Below are 16619 nucleotides of genomic sequence, written 5' to 3' on the forward strand. Positions count from 1 at the left end.
GATGTCATATAATTTGCTGCTCTGATAAGTTTCAAACAGCTGTCATACAGTACAGGTGAGGAAAGACAGGAGGCAACTTGGTGGCGAGGCTGACTTGATATAGTAACAGGAGGCAGCATGGTAGCGAGGCTGACTTGATATAGTAACAGGAGGCAGCATGGTAGCGAGGCTGACTTGATATAGTAACAGGAGGCAGCATGGTGGCGAGGCTGACTTGATATAGTAACAGGAGGCAGCATGGTGGCGAGGCTGACTTGATATAGTAACAGGAGGCAGCATGGTGGCGAGGCTGACTTGATATAGTAACAGGAGGCAGCATGGTGGCGAGGCTGACTTGATATAGTAACAGGAGGCAGCATGGTAGCGAGGCTGACTTGATATAGTAACAGGAGGCAGCATGGTAGCGAGGCTGACTTGATATAGTAACAGGAGGCAGCATGGTAGCGAGGCTGACTTGATATAGTAACAGGAGGCAGCATGGTAGCGAGGCTGACTTGATATAGTAACAGGAGGCAGCATGGTAGCGAGGCTGACTTGATATAGTAACAGGAGGCAGCATGGTAGCGAGGCTGACTTGATATAGTAACAGGAGGCAGCATGGTAGCGAGGCTGACTTGATATAGTAACAGGAGGCAGCATGGTAGCGAGGCTGACTTGATATAGTAACAGGAGGCAGCATGGTAGCGAGGCTGACTTGATATAGTAACAGGAGGCAGCATGGTAGCGAGGCTGACTTGATATAGTAACAGGAGGCAGCATGGTAGCGAGGCTGACTTGATATAGTAACAGGAGGCAGCATGGTAGCGAGGCTGACTTGATAAAGTAACGTACACACCCAACTGTAATACCATCATCGCCATACAGGATTACATTTTGTAGCTAATTGCCATCCACATTCAACATGTATAGAATAGTATGTTATTTAGTAAAACATTGGGTATTGTGAGAGATTCTGTGAAATGAAGTATGAGAAAGTATGAACAAGTATTGTTTCTCCATTTGAATTGTTCAGAAAATATTATTTTATTTCATGTAATGTACACTGTACAAGCCATTGGAACATGTATTATGATACAATAAGATTTAATCTCTGAAAATCAGGGCTTTCTTTCCATAACATTATTTCCATTTACTCTTTAATCTTTGTGCATTGCTGTTGACTCAAATGCATACATGCATGATGTAATAGTGATTTTTGTCTTTACATAAATTCAAAGGGAAAATATAAAGATGATCTACTTACATCTTTCTCCAAACGTTTAACCTATCACTAAAGTGCTTAATCTAAAGCCATAGCATTTTACATATTGAACATGTGAAATCAATGTATAACATAGTATTACATTTCATCTTTGGCTAATATTTGGTGTAAATAGACACACACTGATTTCAGTGAAGATTTCTCATAAACATTTAAGGCAGTAATCTAATCAATTTGCAGTTAAATCAACTGATATTTTCTAAGGCATAACTGATATTTCTGACAGTTCAATATTAGATACCTCAGCTTAAAATGATTGAAGACATTGAGTTGTCATCTTCCAAAGTATGATCCTCTACGTTACAGAAGCTGCGTTTACACAGACAGCCCAATTCTGATCTTATATATTATTATTTTTACCACAAATTGTTTTTTTCAGTAATCAGATAAGCTATTTTGCCAATAATTGGACAAAAGATCAGATTTTTATTGGACAAAAGATCAGATTTGGGCTGCCTGTGTAAACGCAGCCAGAGTGTATTCCATAGCAGCGTAGTGTTATTGATTGTGGAATATCATCCTTCATGGCAGTGAATGTGCCTGTTGGTTCTAGAGCTCTCAGGTAGCTAGAACATGTTCTACAATCTAGTGGTCTTCAATCCACTGGATGAATACCCTTTGGTATGGACGGTTGCTTAACCAGGTAGCAGAGCCATAGAAACATGTCCCCCCCATATTGCCCCTAACGCTCCCTTTCTGCCCCTATCTCTATCCCTGTGTTGCTACCCTCCCCCTCCCTCACGCACGCACGCACGCACGCGAGCACAACTGCACACACACACACACACACACACACACACACACACACACACACACATATATAGTAAACCCCGGAACCCACCCATCCCACGTTGCTCTCTGTCCCTTACTCCTTTCCCTTCCACCATCCTCCTTCCCCTCCCTTACTCCATCCTGTCACTCCCGTCCCCGTTGATCTGCACCACACACTCCTTGTCCAGCGGCTCCTTGCAGTGGGCCATGCCAAAGTGCTGACTGCTCACCTGGTACCTGCCATGCTTGTCCAGCCCCATGGCAGGCACGAAGCGCCGCTCAAACTGGATCTCCTGGCGCAGGTAGGACGTCCTCTTCTGGCAGGCGTCGCCCGTGCCCTCCTGGGAGGCGGAGAGAAACACCACTAGCTCAAAGTGGCTGGCGCTGCCCTCACGCAGGGCCGGGTAAAGGGGGCTGTGGCGGTCCAGGACGTGGTAGAAGGTGAGGGGGAAGATGAAGAAGGGGCAGGGGCGCGGGCCCAGCTGGTCCAGTTGGAAGTCCAGGTTGGTCTGGTGCAGGACCTGGTCATCTTTCTCTTCGTACAGCACGGCACTGACCTCCACGTCCACCAGGGGGCGGCGCAGAAGGTTGGTGGCCCGGAACACGAGGCAGGGCTGGCCTTGGTGCTGACCCACCACCGCCTGGGGGCTGAACTGGATGGCCCCCGCACGCTTCTGGGGACGGGCGATCTTTGCCACAAACGCACCTGAAGAGCGGGGATGGGAGAGAGAGAGAGTGAAGATGTACATATCAGTAGTTTTCCTTAGAAATATGTATGTGTTATTTTTTTTAATCTCAAGAGACCCAGATGAAACAAAGATCGAATTTAAACAAGAAAGTTAAATAATTAAATAATAAAAGTTTATAAAAATTCAAGATGAAGAAGACCAAACAGCTGTGCCCTCAGCATTGAAAGGTACAACAACAAACTGAGAAAGAGAGAAAGAGAAGTGCTCCTCTCCATTATAAAGTACCTGTGATGAAGGCTTCCAGCATGAGGCCCAGCAGCATCTGAACTGCCAGCAGGGCTATAGCGCTGGGACAGTCCCCACTGGGGAACATGGTGCCGTACCCAATGGTCAGCTGGGTCTCCAAGGAGAAGGAGAAGGCTGCGGTGAAGCTGGTGATGTGTTTGACACACACCACGTGTCCCTCTGGAGGAGCGTCGTGGTCCTCCACCGCCAGGTCTCCATTGAGGTGGGCCAGTAGGTACCACAGGCAGGCGAACAGCAGCCAGTGGGCCACGAAGGAGGTGCAGAAGGCCAAGAGAACCCAGCGCCAGCGCAGGCACACCACTGCCCCCCACAGGTCCTGCAGGGGAGAGCCAGGGTGTATATACCCATTCAATTATTGCTGGTTACCCAGACACAGATAAAGCCTGACACTGGTCAAATAATCAAGTTCAATGGATATTCTCAATTGAGAGTTTAAATCCAGGGCTAGTCTTAATCTATGTCTGCGAATCCGGCCCATAGAGTGTCTGTGTATAACTTTTTATTTTAAGTTTACTTTTCCATTTAGCCAGCAGCACCTCTTCAACTATTTAGGGTGTGTGTCAACTTATTTATTTTACCTGTAGGGCTAGCAGCCAGGCAGAGGCAGAGGCCCAGGACGGCCACAGGCCAGGAGAGGGAGGGGAGGAGCGCAGGGCGCAGTGACCGTCCTTGGTCACCAGGCGCTGGCAAGACAGGTAGGGTGGGGATGATGTGGCCAACAGGAGAGGGGAGGAGGAAACCTTGTTCCCGTCCAGGTCGTTGGTCGTTTTGGTTGTCATGGTTACAGGGAGGTGAGGGGTCGAGGGCAGGCGAGTGGGCAGGTCAGGATGAAGGTATCTGGAAACAAGCACAATCATGCCAAGAATCATAGAGGACCGTTTATAACAACTTTATAAACATGGACAACTTTGACTTTATAAATCCACTTTGACATTGTTATGTAGTTAGTTATGTACATAGGGGGACAGACAGAGAGAGACAGAAACTTCCAGAAACGTCTAGAATGTTGTTGCAGGTGATTAGAGAAGTGCTCAGTGGGGTATCTGTCAGTGGAACACAGCGACATGCAGAGCAGGAATGTGGTGAGTTTAATCTGGGAGGAACACTCAGTAACAATCACTACAGTACCAGACGGACTTCTCTCTCCCATCTGTTCTCTAGCCTTGTTCAGCAACATGTTAGTATGCTTTATGGATGATCACTTGGACAAAAAATTCACACCCTCCTCATGTACTGACTGTAGACTATATGATGGGATGTTTTTAGAATTTTTTCCGTCAGAACTCGGACATGAATGAAGGTTCACCAAGAATAGAGTGTGATGATGTTTGAGGTTTATATGAGATTAAATATGCTTTTTATGAAGTCTCTTGTTTGCATTGTGTATGTACAGTATTTGCTAGCTGTAAGAGATGAGCTGAGAAAACATTGCACATACATTTTACAAAGTGCTGTATCTAACTCACATCATGGACCAGAGGGACTTAAAGGGATGCTTGGTGAAGAAACTGTCCTGTTTATAACTTTAGCTTGTAAATTGTGCACCCTGTACTGTCTGTAAGTATAGATGGAATATACAGCTAACAAAGCTGTTCCTTTGATATAAAAACACTTAAATACATGTAAATGTCAAAAGCTGTGCAATGTTTGTACAGTTAACAAAGTACAAAATCAGCTGGGAAATCATGTTATCGTTTTTCTGTGTATCAAAGGGATAAAATTACACTTGGTAGTAAAAACTAGCCCTGAGCCTTGACTACACACCAGGACAGTCACAAAAGACGAAATCGTTGCTAAATGTCGTGGGAACCTCACTGGAGTAACTCTATGTTTCTAAGGGGTTTTATTCATCAATATTGTTGGCTAATTCAATGACAGATTCGTTACAGTCAGAATTAGTCACTGGCACGGGCTAATAAGTCAGGCTGTGGCAGCAAGCTGCTAGCTACTGCTTCTGCTCTCTAGGCCAAGCATGGGACTGTTATTACAGAAATGATATAGGGTAATAGTAAGCGTGGCTATGTGTTAGCGCAGTAAGAAGCGCTTCATTTTCCTGAAGTGGTGGGATGCCAGCTTGAGAGAGGCCATCAGAGAGGCCATCACATAAGGGGCATACGGCGTGCAGGGGAGGAAAACACACACACACACACACACACACAATCACATACACACACAATGGTTACGAATCTCCCATATCCCCCCATGTCTGTTGGGCCTGTATTCTCCTTAGTGTGTGTGTGAGATAGTGGCAGCTATTAGATGATGCTTTCAAACAGCACTCTGTCTGTGCTCGCTCTGTGGATGGATGAGGGGCCTCAGTGGCTTCTGGGATAGTTTGGGGTTGTTGGTTGGAGATACTGTAGCTAGGCTACATAGCTCCCTAGGCTATAGCTTAGTTTAGCCAACGATGATACAATCATCAAAGGGCCCTCTATCGCTGCAAAGTGGGGTGCAGGAGAGTTTATTCAGGTATAGGTATATGTAGGAAGAGGCTGTTTTACTTGTTCTCCGATTTCTCCCTTCAAAAGCCTCCACTGGTATTGATTACCGCACCTGACGAGTGTTGAAGTTTAATAGCATATGGATGGAAACTCCACTCCCCACTCTATTGTCCAGCTTTACCCCCATCCCCATAGAGATCCAATAAGGACAAGAGGGCAGAACCTGTTAACCACCCAGGGCTAAACGGTTATAGACGCTCAGTTATCTTATAGATACATCCTGTAAATGCTTTCTCTGTGGTTATAAAACAGAGTTGGACAGGTTGTGCAAGTTGACCTCCCTTTGTCCTACTTAGGCTTATATCTAACATGTGTTAAAAATTAAAAGAAACACCCATTTTGTTACTTCAAGCTGGAAAAAGTTGACCTGTTATTTGACTTCTTCAGTCTAGGGTCTCTGAGGGTACAAGCTGTGTTTATGTATTCATTTACATGTACATTATTGCCAGTAGATACAGTCTTGGTTAAGTTTTGTTGAAATCGGTGATTCCGCTGGTCAATTTCTTGCACAATGTTCAAGAACATTGCACAAAATCAATCTTGCAATTTAAAGTTGAAAGTCTAACTTTTCTGGGAAGGATTTTACAGTTTTTTCTGTAGTAATGCTCCATAGTCTCACCCCCCTCTCTCTCTCTCTCTCTCTCTCTCTCTCTCTCTCTCTCTCTCTCTGTCTCCCTCTCTAACTCTCAATCTCTCTCTCTTTGTCTCTCCCCGTCGCTCTCTCTCTCTGTCTCTCTCTCTCTATCTTTGTCTCTCTATCTCTGTCTCTCTGTCTTTCGCTCTGTCTCTCTGTCTCTCTCACACACAGTCTCGTATCATCCTCTCTCTCTCCCTCTCAGTGGCCGGGGTCGCCTTACTCCCTGTCCATCCGTAAGGTTACTCACTGTAGTGTAGCACAAGGGCCAGCGATCACCCCTCTGATGGTGCCCTTTTCACCCGAGCGCTGATCCGAGGGCGGGCAGGAGGCGAGGCCAGGGGCGGGAGAACCACCAAATCCGTGGGATGAGAAGATGGGGGGTAAATCCCAAGGTATTCCCTAGGTAAAGGAAGGAAAAAGAAAGTGTCACCCCAGGAACTCTTCGGCGTGGGAGCCGGACTGAGCCCAACGCTCTGCTCTTCCGATCTGCAGCTCCGGCTCTTTGCCGAGGATGATTCGATTGGTCACATTACTCTGCATGTGGCCAATTAGTGTTCCCGGAAGGCGAGAGAGGGAGGAGAAAAACCCAAAGAACAACACCTTGTCACAGTTCATTGACAGAGCCAGTTGTAGCTCCTCGGAGTCCTGTGGTTGGTAGGAGTAAATGAGTATAGGAATGATGATGAGAGAGAGGTTCTGGAGAGGGAGTGTGACAACAGGGTGTCTTTGTGTGTGTGTGTGTGTGAGAGAGAGCGAGAGAGAAGGGGGGGGAGTCTGTTGTTACTGTCCATCTATCTGCCTACCCAGACATAAGGGTTCTGTGTTTAACAGTCCTTTTGCACTTACACAGGTGAATAGCATTCACTTGTGCAGTCATGTCTAATTGGTGATTACTTAATGATGCATTATGAAAGTACTTGAACAGGGACATGGAAGACATGCCATGTTGCAAGTGTTGACTAATAAGACATCCAACTTATCCAACCATAATGTAACCTTTAACCTTAACCTAACCCCTAACCTTACCTCAGACAGTAAGGGATTTGTTTAATCACCACATTACCCTTTCCTTGAGAGTCATCATGGTATAGTGTTGCTTTAGCATGTGATTTCAAATCTGGCAGCCCATTTTTAACCCTACTTCACAGTGCTTCTTTGTTACTGGTTGGGCTGTAGTAAGCCATATTACAGGAGTTCAAAGGTCACAGCAGGCCGGGTCTATGAGTGTGGTGCTCCCTAACTTCTTTGCATGCACACTATCAACTGTGCCCAGGCGAGCTCTGAAATGTTGCAAAAGTTCAAAGTTCGAAGAAAGATGCCTAGGTAAGAGGAGTTGGAAGAGAGAGGGAGGAGAAGAGGGAGAGAGGGAGGAAAGGGGGGAGAGAGGGATTGATTGTTCCATTGCAAAATATACCTTCACATTACTATCTACAGCACTCACTCTTTCATTAAGTCTTTCTGTTGCTAAAGTTTGAAATGTTGCAAAAGTTTGAAGTTCAAATAGGAGTTGGAAGAGAGAGGGAGGAGAAGGGGAAGAGAGGGAGGAAAAGGAGGAAAGAGGGATTCATTCCCAGCTAACAATTCTATTGAGAGATAACGTTTTTGTCATTTTACCCGTAATGTCCCCCTAATGTTAGGGGAACATTCTATCTCAATCTGGTCTCAGAGCATTTTGTATTATTCTGTACTTAAATCCGAGACACTCCATTTAGTATGATATGTTACGTTTCGTATGGTATGTATTAATTTGTGGATGTCCATCATCCATTTCGTTTGATATGTTACAAATTACAGTTCGTATGATATTGTACGAATTGAAATTCGTACAATATGTTATGAATTAGCAAAACGTATAATATTTTACAAATTTGCTAAGCGTATGCTATGCTACAAATTCCAATTTGTTGTTGCTAATGTTAGCTAGGTTGCTAGGTGGCTAACACTAATGTTAGCTGGCTGGCTAACGTTAGCTAGGCTAGGGGATAGGGTTAGGGATAAGGTTAGGAGTTTGGTTAAAAGGTTAACGGTAGGGGAAGGGTTAGCTAAAACTCAACCTCTTGTTTCACAGTATGCCGATCTTCCTGCTAAGCCACCTTATCTGTGTCATGTATTGGTTAGTCTGAGTATTCTCATCATTGATTTGATTTACTCATTTTCAGAATAGTTGTCTAATGTTGGTGGGGCATGTTAACCTGTTTTAATGATACTCCTGAATCACTATGATCTGAGCTGAGATTTACTATTACAGAGGCTGAGTCACTGGCTTACTAGTGCTCTTCCATGCCGTCCCTAGAAGGGGTGCGTCATGTCGTGCCAGGCTTTTTTCGCAATACTCGGCTTGAGTGGGTTGAGTCACTGACGTTATCTTCCTGTCCGGTTTTGCATCCCCTCGGGCTTGTGCGGTGGAGGAGATCTTTGTGGGCTATACTCAGCCTTGTCTCAGGATAGTAAGTTGGTGGTCTGTTGATATCTCTCTAGTGGTGCTTTGGCAAAGTGGGTGGGGTTACATCCTGCCTGGTTGGCCCTGTCCTGGGGTATCGTCGGACGGGGCCATAGTGTCCCCCGACCCCCATTGTCTCAGCCTCCAGTATCTATGCTGCAATAGTCTATGTGCCAGGAGGCTAGGGTCAGTCTGTCCTATCTGGTGTAATTCTCCTGTCTTATCTGGTGCCCTGTGTGAACTTAAGTATGCTCCCTCTAATTCTCACCTCTCTTTCTCTCTCTCTCTCCCTCTCTCTCTCTTTCTTTCTCGCTCTCTTTCTCTGTTTCTCTCTCTCTCTCAACCTCTGAAACCTGGGCAGTGAAAAGCCAACTGACATTTACTCCTGAGGTGCTGACCTGTTGCACCTTCTACAACCACTGTGATTATTATTTGACCCTGCTGGTCATCTATGAACATTTTAACATCTTGAAGAACGATCTGGCTTTACAGTTTTTGCCTATTGCTTACACACTTTTTGCAGAATTTGGCTCATTATGTCAAAACTCAACACACAAGCCAATCAGACATAGCACTTGGAGATTAACAACTCACATATATGCCAAAATGAAACACTGCAATCAAAACTTAACACTCCTTTCTAAAAATGAAATTCTTGCAACAAAACCACCACATTTGAATGACTCTTTCATATCACCAGCAACACACTGATGGGCTTTATATAAAACACTGCAGTCTTTGTGTTTCTATTTTTATTGTCATTTTATTGTCATTGTCTTCTGTAAAACTCAAAAGTAGAATTTCTGCAGTAATCAAACAGTATTTACAAAAAAAGTATTTACAAAAAAACAAACATTCTTACAGAAATTCTTAACATCAAATTTAGCAACAAAACTAAAGTAAAAAAACTAAACAATTACTGGATAAATTGCTATTGGGGGAAAAAACATATACTTGTTTTGTGTGTGTGTGCGTGTGTGTGTGCGTGTGCGTGTGTGTGGTGGGGGGTGGGGGGGCTTATGGATCACGCCTTCTGTTCGGATCTGGCCACAAGACCTCGTCAACATCACAGGCGATGTCCTTGTGTGCCGAATCCACCCTTGGATTGATCCCACCACAATGTCTCCACATGCCTCTTCCATTGCTTGCAGAAGAGTCATGCGGGCATGTGGTTGCCGATCATATACTTTCCACCGCCACGCTGAAAATAATTCCTCAATTGCATTTAGAAAGGGGCTGTAAGGGGGCAGGTATAAAACTGTGAAATGATTATGGTTGTTGAACCAATCTCGGACCAGAGCAGCCCGGTGGAAACTAACATTATCCCAGATGACAACAAACTTGGGCTGCTGTGGTCTGTCCTGCACAACTGCATGTAGTGCATGTAGAAATGCAATGATCTGTCCTGTATTTTAGAGACCTAGAGTGGCATGATGATGCAGGACTCCTTGGACACTAATTGCAGCACACAAGGGGATATTTCCCCCACGCTGCCCAGGGACATTTACAACAGCCCTTTGTCCAACTACGTTACGGCCCCGACGCCTGGTTTTAGCCAGATTGAAGCCTGCCTCATCCACGTAGATGAACTCATGCGGCAGTTCGGCGGCATCAAACTCCAGAACTGTCTGTAACAGAAACTATTGAATAGTGTTACTGAAAACACATACAGTAACTACAATGTCTATATTTTCACACAAGTAGGGGCTGGGTTGGGTGAGTATAGACAAAAACTACAAGCTACAGGCAGGGCAGGTGGCAGCATAAACCCTCATTCCCACATCACAATATATAGTATGTAAAGTAAAGTGACACATAATCATGGCGCAGATCCTTGACCCTGACACTGTTCCTCTCAAATGGCACCCTGTACAGCTGCTTCATTCTGAAGTTATGTTTCTGTAGGATGCGACTTAGTGTAGAAATGCTGACCCTGTTGATATTGTTGAATTCATTTCCAATTATGCAACTCATGAAGTCGGATTGCATTATTTTCTCGCACCATTTCAATGATGGCAAGCTCTTGTTGTTGAGTGAAGAGCCATTCCCTTCCACCTTGAGGAGGTCATCCACCCATTCTGTAGAAAATGCCACCACAAGATGTCATTGGTTAGTTTATTTTTCACATACTGTACTTTCAAACTGTACACAGTACTGCAACATCACATTTTTAGTCATTTAGCAGACGCTCTTATCCAGAGCAACTTACAGGAGTAATTAGGGTTAAGTGCCTTGCTCAAGGGCAAATCGACAGATTTTTCACCTAGTCGGCTCGGGGATTAGAACCAGCGACCTTTCGGTTACTGGCACAACGCTCTTAACCACTAAGCTACCTGCCGCCCCATCACAATGGTATTCCTTTACATATACAGTACTTCACAGTACTACCCATTTTTGTATAGTATAGTTAGTACAGTAATATTGTAATATGATACAGAATCATGTGACACATACAGTAGGTACAGTCTGGAGTAGAAACTTGAAGATATACCTGTTCTCCAGTCGGAATGTCCTTATTATCGATGCTACTGTGTAGCGACAGAGGTTAGGGTGGACTCTTTGCCCAGCCTCCCTCATGGACAGGCTATGATTTATCACATGGTCCACCAGAGTAGCCCTGATGTCATCTGATATACGTCTCCGCACTGGTCCTCGTCCTCTTCCACGTCCTCTTCCACATCCGACTCCTCTCTCTCTTTGTCCTCCTCTTACTCTGACTCTCATTGCCTCCATGCTTGCAAAGTTCTAAAAATGGCTTACCTGAGGCCTATTTGTATTGCTAAGGCTCAGACTGATTGGTGTTCTGTTTTCTGTGCAAGTGTTTTCAGGTGTGTATGTAAGTGCATACAATTGCCAGATGAGTTTTGCATTTTGAACAGAGTGTTTTCCCAATGATAACAGGTGATTTCGTTTTTGAACAAAGTGTCTAATGTAAGAAAACATGTGTAGTGTAAAGTTGACATTGTGTTTAAGCTATGGTTACACTGTGTTTAAGGCATGCTACAAGAAGTTTAGGTATTGAGGCTTTGGTCTAAGCATTCGGTTTTAGTGTGTAAGCAATGGGCAAAAACTGTAATTGCCATGTACTCTTAGAATCTCCACCTGCCATGGCCAGAAGAGGACTGGCCACCCCTCAGAGCCTGGCTCCTCTCTAGGTTTCTTCCTAGGTTCCAGCCTTTCTAAGGAGTTTTTCCTAGCCACAGTGTTTCTACATCTGCATTGCTTACTGTTTAGAGTTTTAGGCTGTGTTTCTGTATAGGCACTTTGTGACATCTGCTGATGTAAAAAGGGTTTTATCAATACATTTGATTGATTGATTGATCTACACAAGTGCCTAGGGAGGAGGGGTTAGGGTTTCTTCTGGACAGGGCCTAACTATACTGGCCCAATAAGCACATGTCCTAGATATATCCCTTATTGGGACAGTGGTTAGGGCGTTCGTCATTGCTGCTGGTGGCCTGTATTCGAGACCAGCTAGGGGAATTACTCTAGTCTCACATTCTTAGCAATATATCATAGTCATTTAAAACACACCTATCTGATCTAATTAAAATTAGTTTCTCATTGAAAGACGGGAATCTGTAAGATTTCCCCTTGAGCATGAATTATGACCACAATTCCACTACCTCATAAATTATGAGTATTTATTAGTTCTATATACAGTACCAGTCAAAAGTTTGGACACACCTACTCATTCAAGGGTTTTTTCTTTATTTTTACTATTTTCTACATTGTAGAATAATGGTGAAGACATCAAAACTATGAAATAACACATATGGAATCATGTAGTAAACAAAAAAGTGTTAAACAAATCAAAATATATTTTATATTTGAGATTCTTCAAAGTAACCACCCTTTGCCTTGATGACAGCTTTGCACACGCTTGACATTCTCTCAACCAGCTTCATGAGGTAGTCACCTGGAATGCATTTCAATTAACAGGTGTGTCTTCTTAAAAGTTGATTTGTGGAATTTCTTTCCTTCTTAATACGTTTGAGCCAATCAGTTGTGTTGTGACAAGGTAGGGGTAGTATACAGAAGATAGCCTTATTTGGTAAAAGACCAAGTCCATATTATGGCAAGAACAGCTCAAATAAGCAAAGAGAAACGACAGTCCATCATTACTTTAAGACATGAAGGTCAGTCAATACGGAACATTTCCAAAACTTTGAAAGTTTCTTCAAGGGCAGTCGCAAAAACCATCAAGTGCTATGATGAAACTGGCTCTCATGAGACCCGCCACAGGAGAGGAAGACTCAGAGTTACCTCTGCTGCAGAGGATAAGTTCATTAAAGTTACCAGCCTCAGAAATTGCAGACCAAATAAATGCTTCACAGAGTTCAAGTAACAGACACATCTCAACATCAACTGTTCAGACGAGACTGCGTGAATCAGGCCTTCATGGTTGAATTGCTGCAAAGAAACCACTACTAAAGGACACCAATAATAAGAAGAAGAGACTTGCTTGGGCCAAGAAACAAAAGCAATGGACATTAGACCGGTGGAAATCTGTTCTTTGGTCTGATGAGTCCAAATGTGAGATTTTTGGTAATGTCTTTGTGAGACGCAGAGTAGGTGAACAGATGATCTCCACATGTGTGGTTCCCACCATGAAGCATGGAGAAGGAGGTGTGATGGTGTGGGGGTGCTTTGCTGATGACACTGTCAGTGATTTATTTAGAATTCAAGGCACACTTAACCAGCATGGTTACCACAGCATTCTGCAGCGATACGCCATCCCATCTGGTTTGCGCTTAGTGGGACTATCATTTGTTTTTCAACAGGACAATGACCCAACACACCTCCAGGATGTTTAAGGGCTATTTTACCAAGAAGGAGAGTGATGAAGTGCTGCATCAGATGACCTGGCCTCCACAATCCCCCGACGTCAACCCAATTGAGATGGTTTGGGATGAGTTGGACCGCAGAGTGAAGGAAAAGCAGCATATCAACACTATGAAAAAACACATATGGAATCATGTAGTAACCAAAAAAGTGTAAAAAAATCAAAATGTATTTTAGATTTTAGATTCTTCAAAGTAGCCACCCTTTGCCTTGATGACAGCTTTACACATTCTCTCAACCAGCTTCATGAGGTAGTCACCTGGAATGCATTTCAATTAACAGGTGGTCCTTGCTGCAAGTAGTACCAGTCATGTTAATTCCTTAATGATGTGGACACCGAGGAACACCGCTCCACTACAGCCCCATCGATATGGATGCGGGAGTGTTCGCCCCACCTTTTCCTGTAGTCCACGATCAGCTCCTTTGTTTTGCTGACATTAAGGGAGAGCTTGTTGTCCTGGCACCACCCTGCCAGGTCTCGGACCTCCTCCCTATAGTCTGCCTCATTGTCAGTCCTACCACCATCGTTTCGTCAGCAAACCTGATAATGGTGTTGGAGTCATGCACAGCCACGCAGTCATGGATGAACAGGGAGTACAGGAGGGGACTAAGCACACACCCCTGAGGGCCCCCCGTGTTAATGGACAGCATGGCAGATGTGTTGCTGCCTACCCTCACCGCCTGTGGGCGACCCATCAGGAAGTCCAGGATCCAGTTGCAGAGGGAGGTGTTCAGCCCCAGGGTCCTGAGCTTGGTTATGAGCTTGGTATTGAATGATGAGCTGTAGTCAATTAACAGCATTCTTACAAAGGTATTCCTTTTGTCCAGGTGGGGTGAGGGTAGTGTGGAGTGCAATAGAGATTGCGTCACCTGTGAATCTGTTGGACGGTATGCAAATTGGGTCCAGGGCGTCTGGGATGATGGTGTTGATGTGAGCCATGACCAGCCAATCAAAGAATTTCATGGCTATAGATGTGCTATAGGGTGATAGTCATTTAGGCCCGTTACCTTGGTGTTCTTGGGCACATGGACTATGGTGGTCTGCTTGAAACAAGTTGTAATTACAGAATGGGTCAGGAATAGGTTGAAAATGCCAGCTGGCCAGCGCATGCTCTGAGTATGCATCCTGGTATTCTGTCTGACTCCGCAGCCTTGCGAATGTTAACCTGTTTAAAGGTCTTACTCACATCGGCTACGGAGAACGAAATCACACAGTCATCCAGAACAGCTGGTGTTCTCATGAATAGTTCAGTGTTGCTTGTTTCGAAGTGAGCATTGAAAGCATTTAGCTCCTCTGGTAAGCTCGCTTCACTGGGCAGCTCGCGGCTCTAGCTTTCAGCTCAGCCTGTAATCCATGGCTTCTGGTTGGGGTACAGTTGAAGTCGGAAGTTTACATACACCTTAGCCAAATACATTTAAACTCAGTTTTTCACAATTCCTGACATTTAATCCTGGTAAAAATTACCTGTCTTAGGTCAGTTAGGATCACCACTTTATTTTAAAAATGTGAAATGTCAGAATAATAGTAGAGAGAATGATTTATTTCAGCTTTTATTTCTTTCATCACATTCCCAGTGGGTGAGAAGTTTACATACACTCCATTAGTATTTGGTAGCATTGCCTTTAAATTGTTTAACTTTGGTCAAACGTTTCGGGTAGCCTTCCACAAACTTCCCACAATAAGTTGAGTGAATTTTGGCCCATTCCTCCTGACAGAGCTGGTGTAACTGAGTCAAGTTTGTAGGCCTCCTTGCTTGCACCCATTTGCGACCAAACTTTAACTTCCTGAGTGATGTCTTGAGATGTTGCTTCAATATATCCACATAATTTTCCTTCCTCAATATGCCATCTATTTTGTGAAGTGCACCAGTCCCTCCTGCAGCAAAGCACCCCCACAGCATGATGCTGCCACCCCCGTTCTTCACGGTTGGGATGGTGTTCTTCGGCTTGCAAGCAACCCCCTTTTTCCTCCAAACATAACAATGGTCATTATGGCCAAACAGTTCTATTTTTGTTTCATCAGACCAGAGGACATTTCTCCAAAAAGTATGATCTTTGTCCCCATGTGAAGTTGCAAACCGTTGTCTGGCTTTTTTATGGCGGTTTTGGAGCAGTGGCTTCTTCGTTGCTGAGCGGCCTTTCAGGTTACGTAAATATAGGACTCGTTTTACTGTGGATATAGATACTTTTGTACCTGTTTCCTCCAGCATCTTCACAAGGTCCTTTGCTGTTGTTCTGGGATTGATTTGCACTTTTCACACCAAAGTACGTTCATCTCTAGGAGACAGAACGCATCTCCTTCCTGAGAGGTATGACGGCTGTGTGGTCCCATGGTGTTTATACTTGCGTACTAATGTTTGTACAGATGAACGTGGTACCTTCAGGCATTTGGAAATTGCTCCCAAGGATGAACCAGACAGGTCTACAATAATTTTTCTGAGGTCTTGGCTGATTTCTTTTGATTTTCCCATGATGTCAAGCAAAAGGCACTGCGTTTGAAGGTAGGCCTTGATATACATCCACAGGTACACCTCCAATTGACTCAAATGATGTCAATTAGCCTATCAGAAGCTTCTAAAGCCATGACATCATTTTCTGGAATATTCCAAGCTGTTTAAAGGCATAGTCAACTTAGTGTATGTAAACTTCTGACCCATTGGAATTGTGATACAGTGAATTATAAGTGACATAATCTGTCTGTAAACAATTGTTGGAAAAATTACTTGTGTCATGCACAAAACTATAGTTTGTTAACAAGACATTTGTGGAGTGGTTGAAAAACGAGTTTTGTGCATGTAAAAGGTTTTGTGCAACCTAAGTGCATGTAAACTTCAACTGTATGTCCGTACGATCACTTGTAGGGACGACGTCGTCGATGCTCTTATTAACGAAGCTGGTGTCTGATGTGGTAAACTCCTCAATGTTATCGGATGAATCCCAGAACATATTCCAGTCTCTGCTAGCGAAACAGTCCTGTAGCTTAGCACCTGCTTCATCAGACCACTTCAGTATTGAGCGCGTCACTGGTACTTCCTGTTTGAGTGTTTGCTTGTAAGCAGGAGGATAGAGTTATGGTCTGATTTGCCAAAGGGAGGGCGAGGGAGGGCCTTGTATGGGTTTCTGTGTGTGGAGTAAAGGTGATCTATAGTTTTGTAGCCTCTAGTTGCAC

At 44.2% G+C, this 16619-nt stretch overlaps 1 protein-coding gene across 1 annotated transcript; it reads right to left on the reverse strand.

Annotated features, from left to right (window-relative positions):
• Nucleotides 1-999: 999 nt before the first annotated feature.
• On the reverse strand, nucleotides 1000-6882 carry LOC121566910 (inward rectifier potassium channel 13-like). Its single transcript, XM_041876823.1, has 4 exons — nucleotides 6413-6882; nucleotides 3606-3864; nucleotides 3007-3343; nucleotides 1000-2738 (listed from the first exon to the last, which is right to left on the reverse strand). Exons 2-4 carry the CDS (start codon nucleotides 3804-3806, stop codon nucleotides 2164-2166), a joined length of 1113 nt encoding a protein of 370 aa, XP_041732757.1. The 5' UTR covers nucleotides 3807-3864; nucleotides 6413-6882; the 3' UTR covers nucleotides 1000-2163.
• Between the last annotated feature and the right edge of the window lie 9737 nt (nucleotides 6883-16619).

This window comes from Coregonus clupeaformis, chromosome 5 (assembly GCF_020615455.1).
Source record: "Coregonus clupeaformis isolate EN_2021a chromosome 5, ASM2061545v1, whole genome shotgun sequence".
Classification (NCBI taxonomy): domain Eukaryota; kingdom Metazoa; phylum Chordata; class Actinopteri; order Salmoniformes; family Salmonidae; genus Coregonus; species Coregonus clupeaformis.

Bases quoted from the DNA above. Each gene is read 5' to 3' on its own strand.
- LOC121566910 (XM_041876823.1), bottom strand. From the start codon at position 3,806: ATGACAACCAAAACGACCAACGACCTGGACGGGAACAAGGTTTCCTCC. The intron at 3,344-3,605 runs GTAAAATAAATA...TCTCCCCTGCAG, and splicing joins CCTGGCTGCTAGCCCTACAG to GACCTGTGGGGGGCAGTGGT. The intron at 2,739-3,006 runs GTACTTTATAAT...CCCGCTCTTCAG, and splicing joins GCTGGAAGCCTTCATCACAG to GTGCGTTTGTGGCAAAGATC.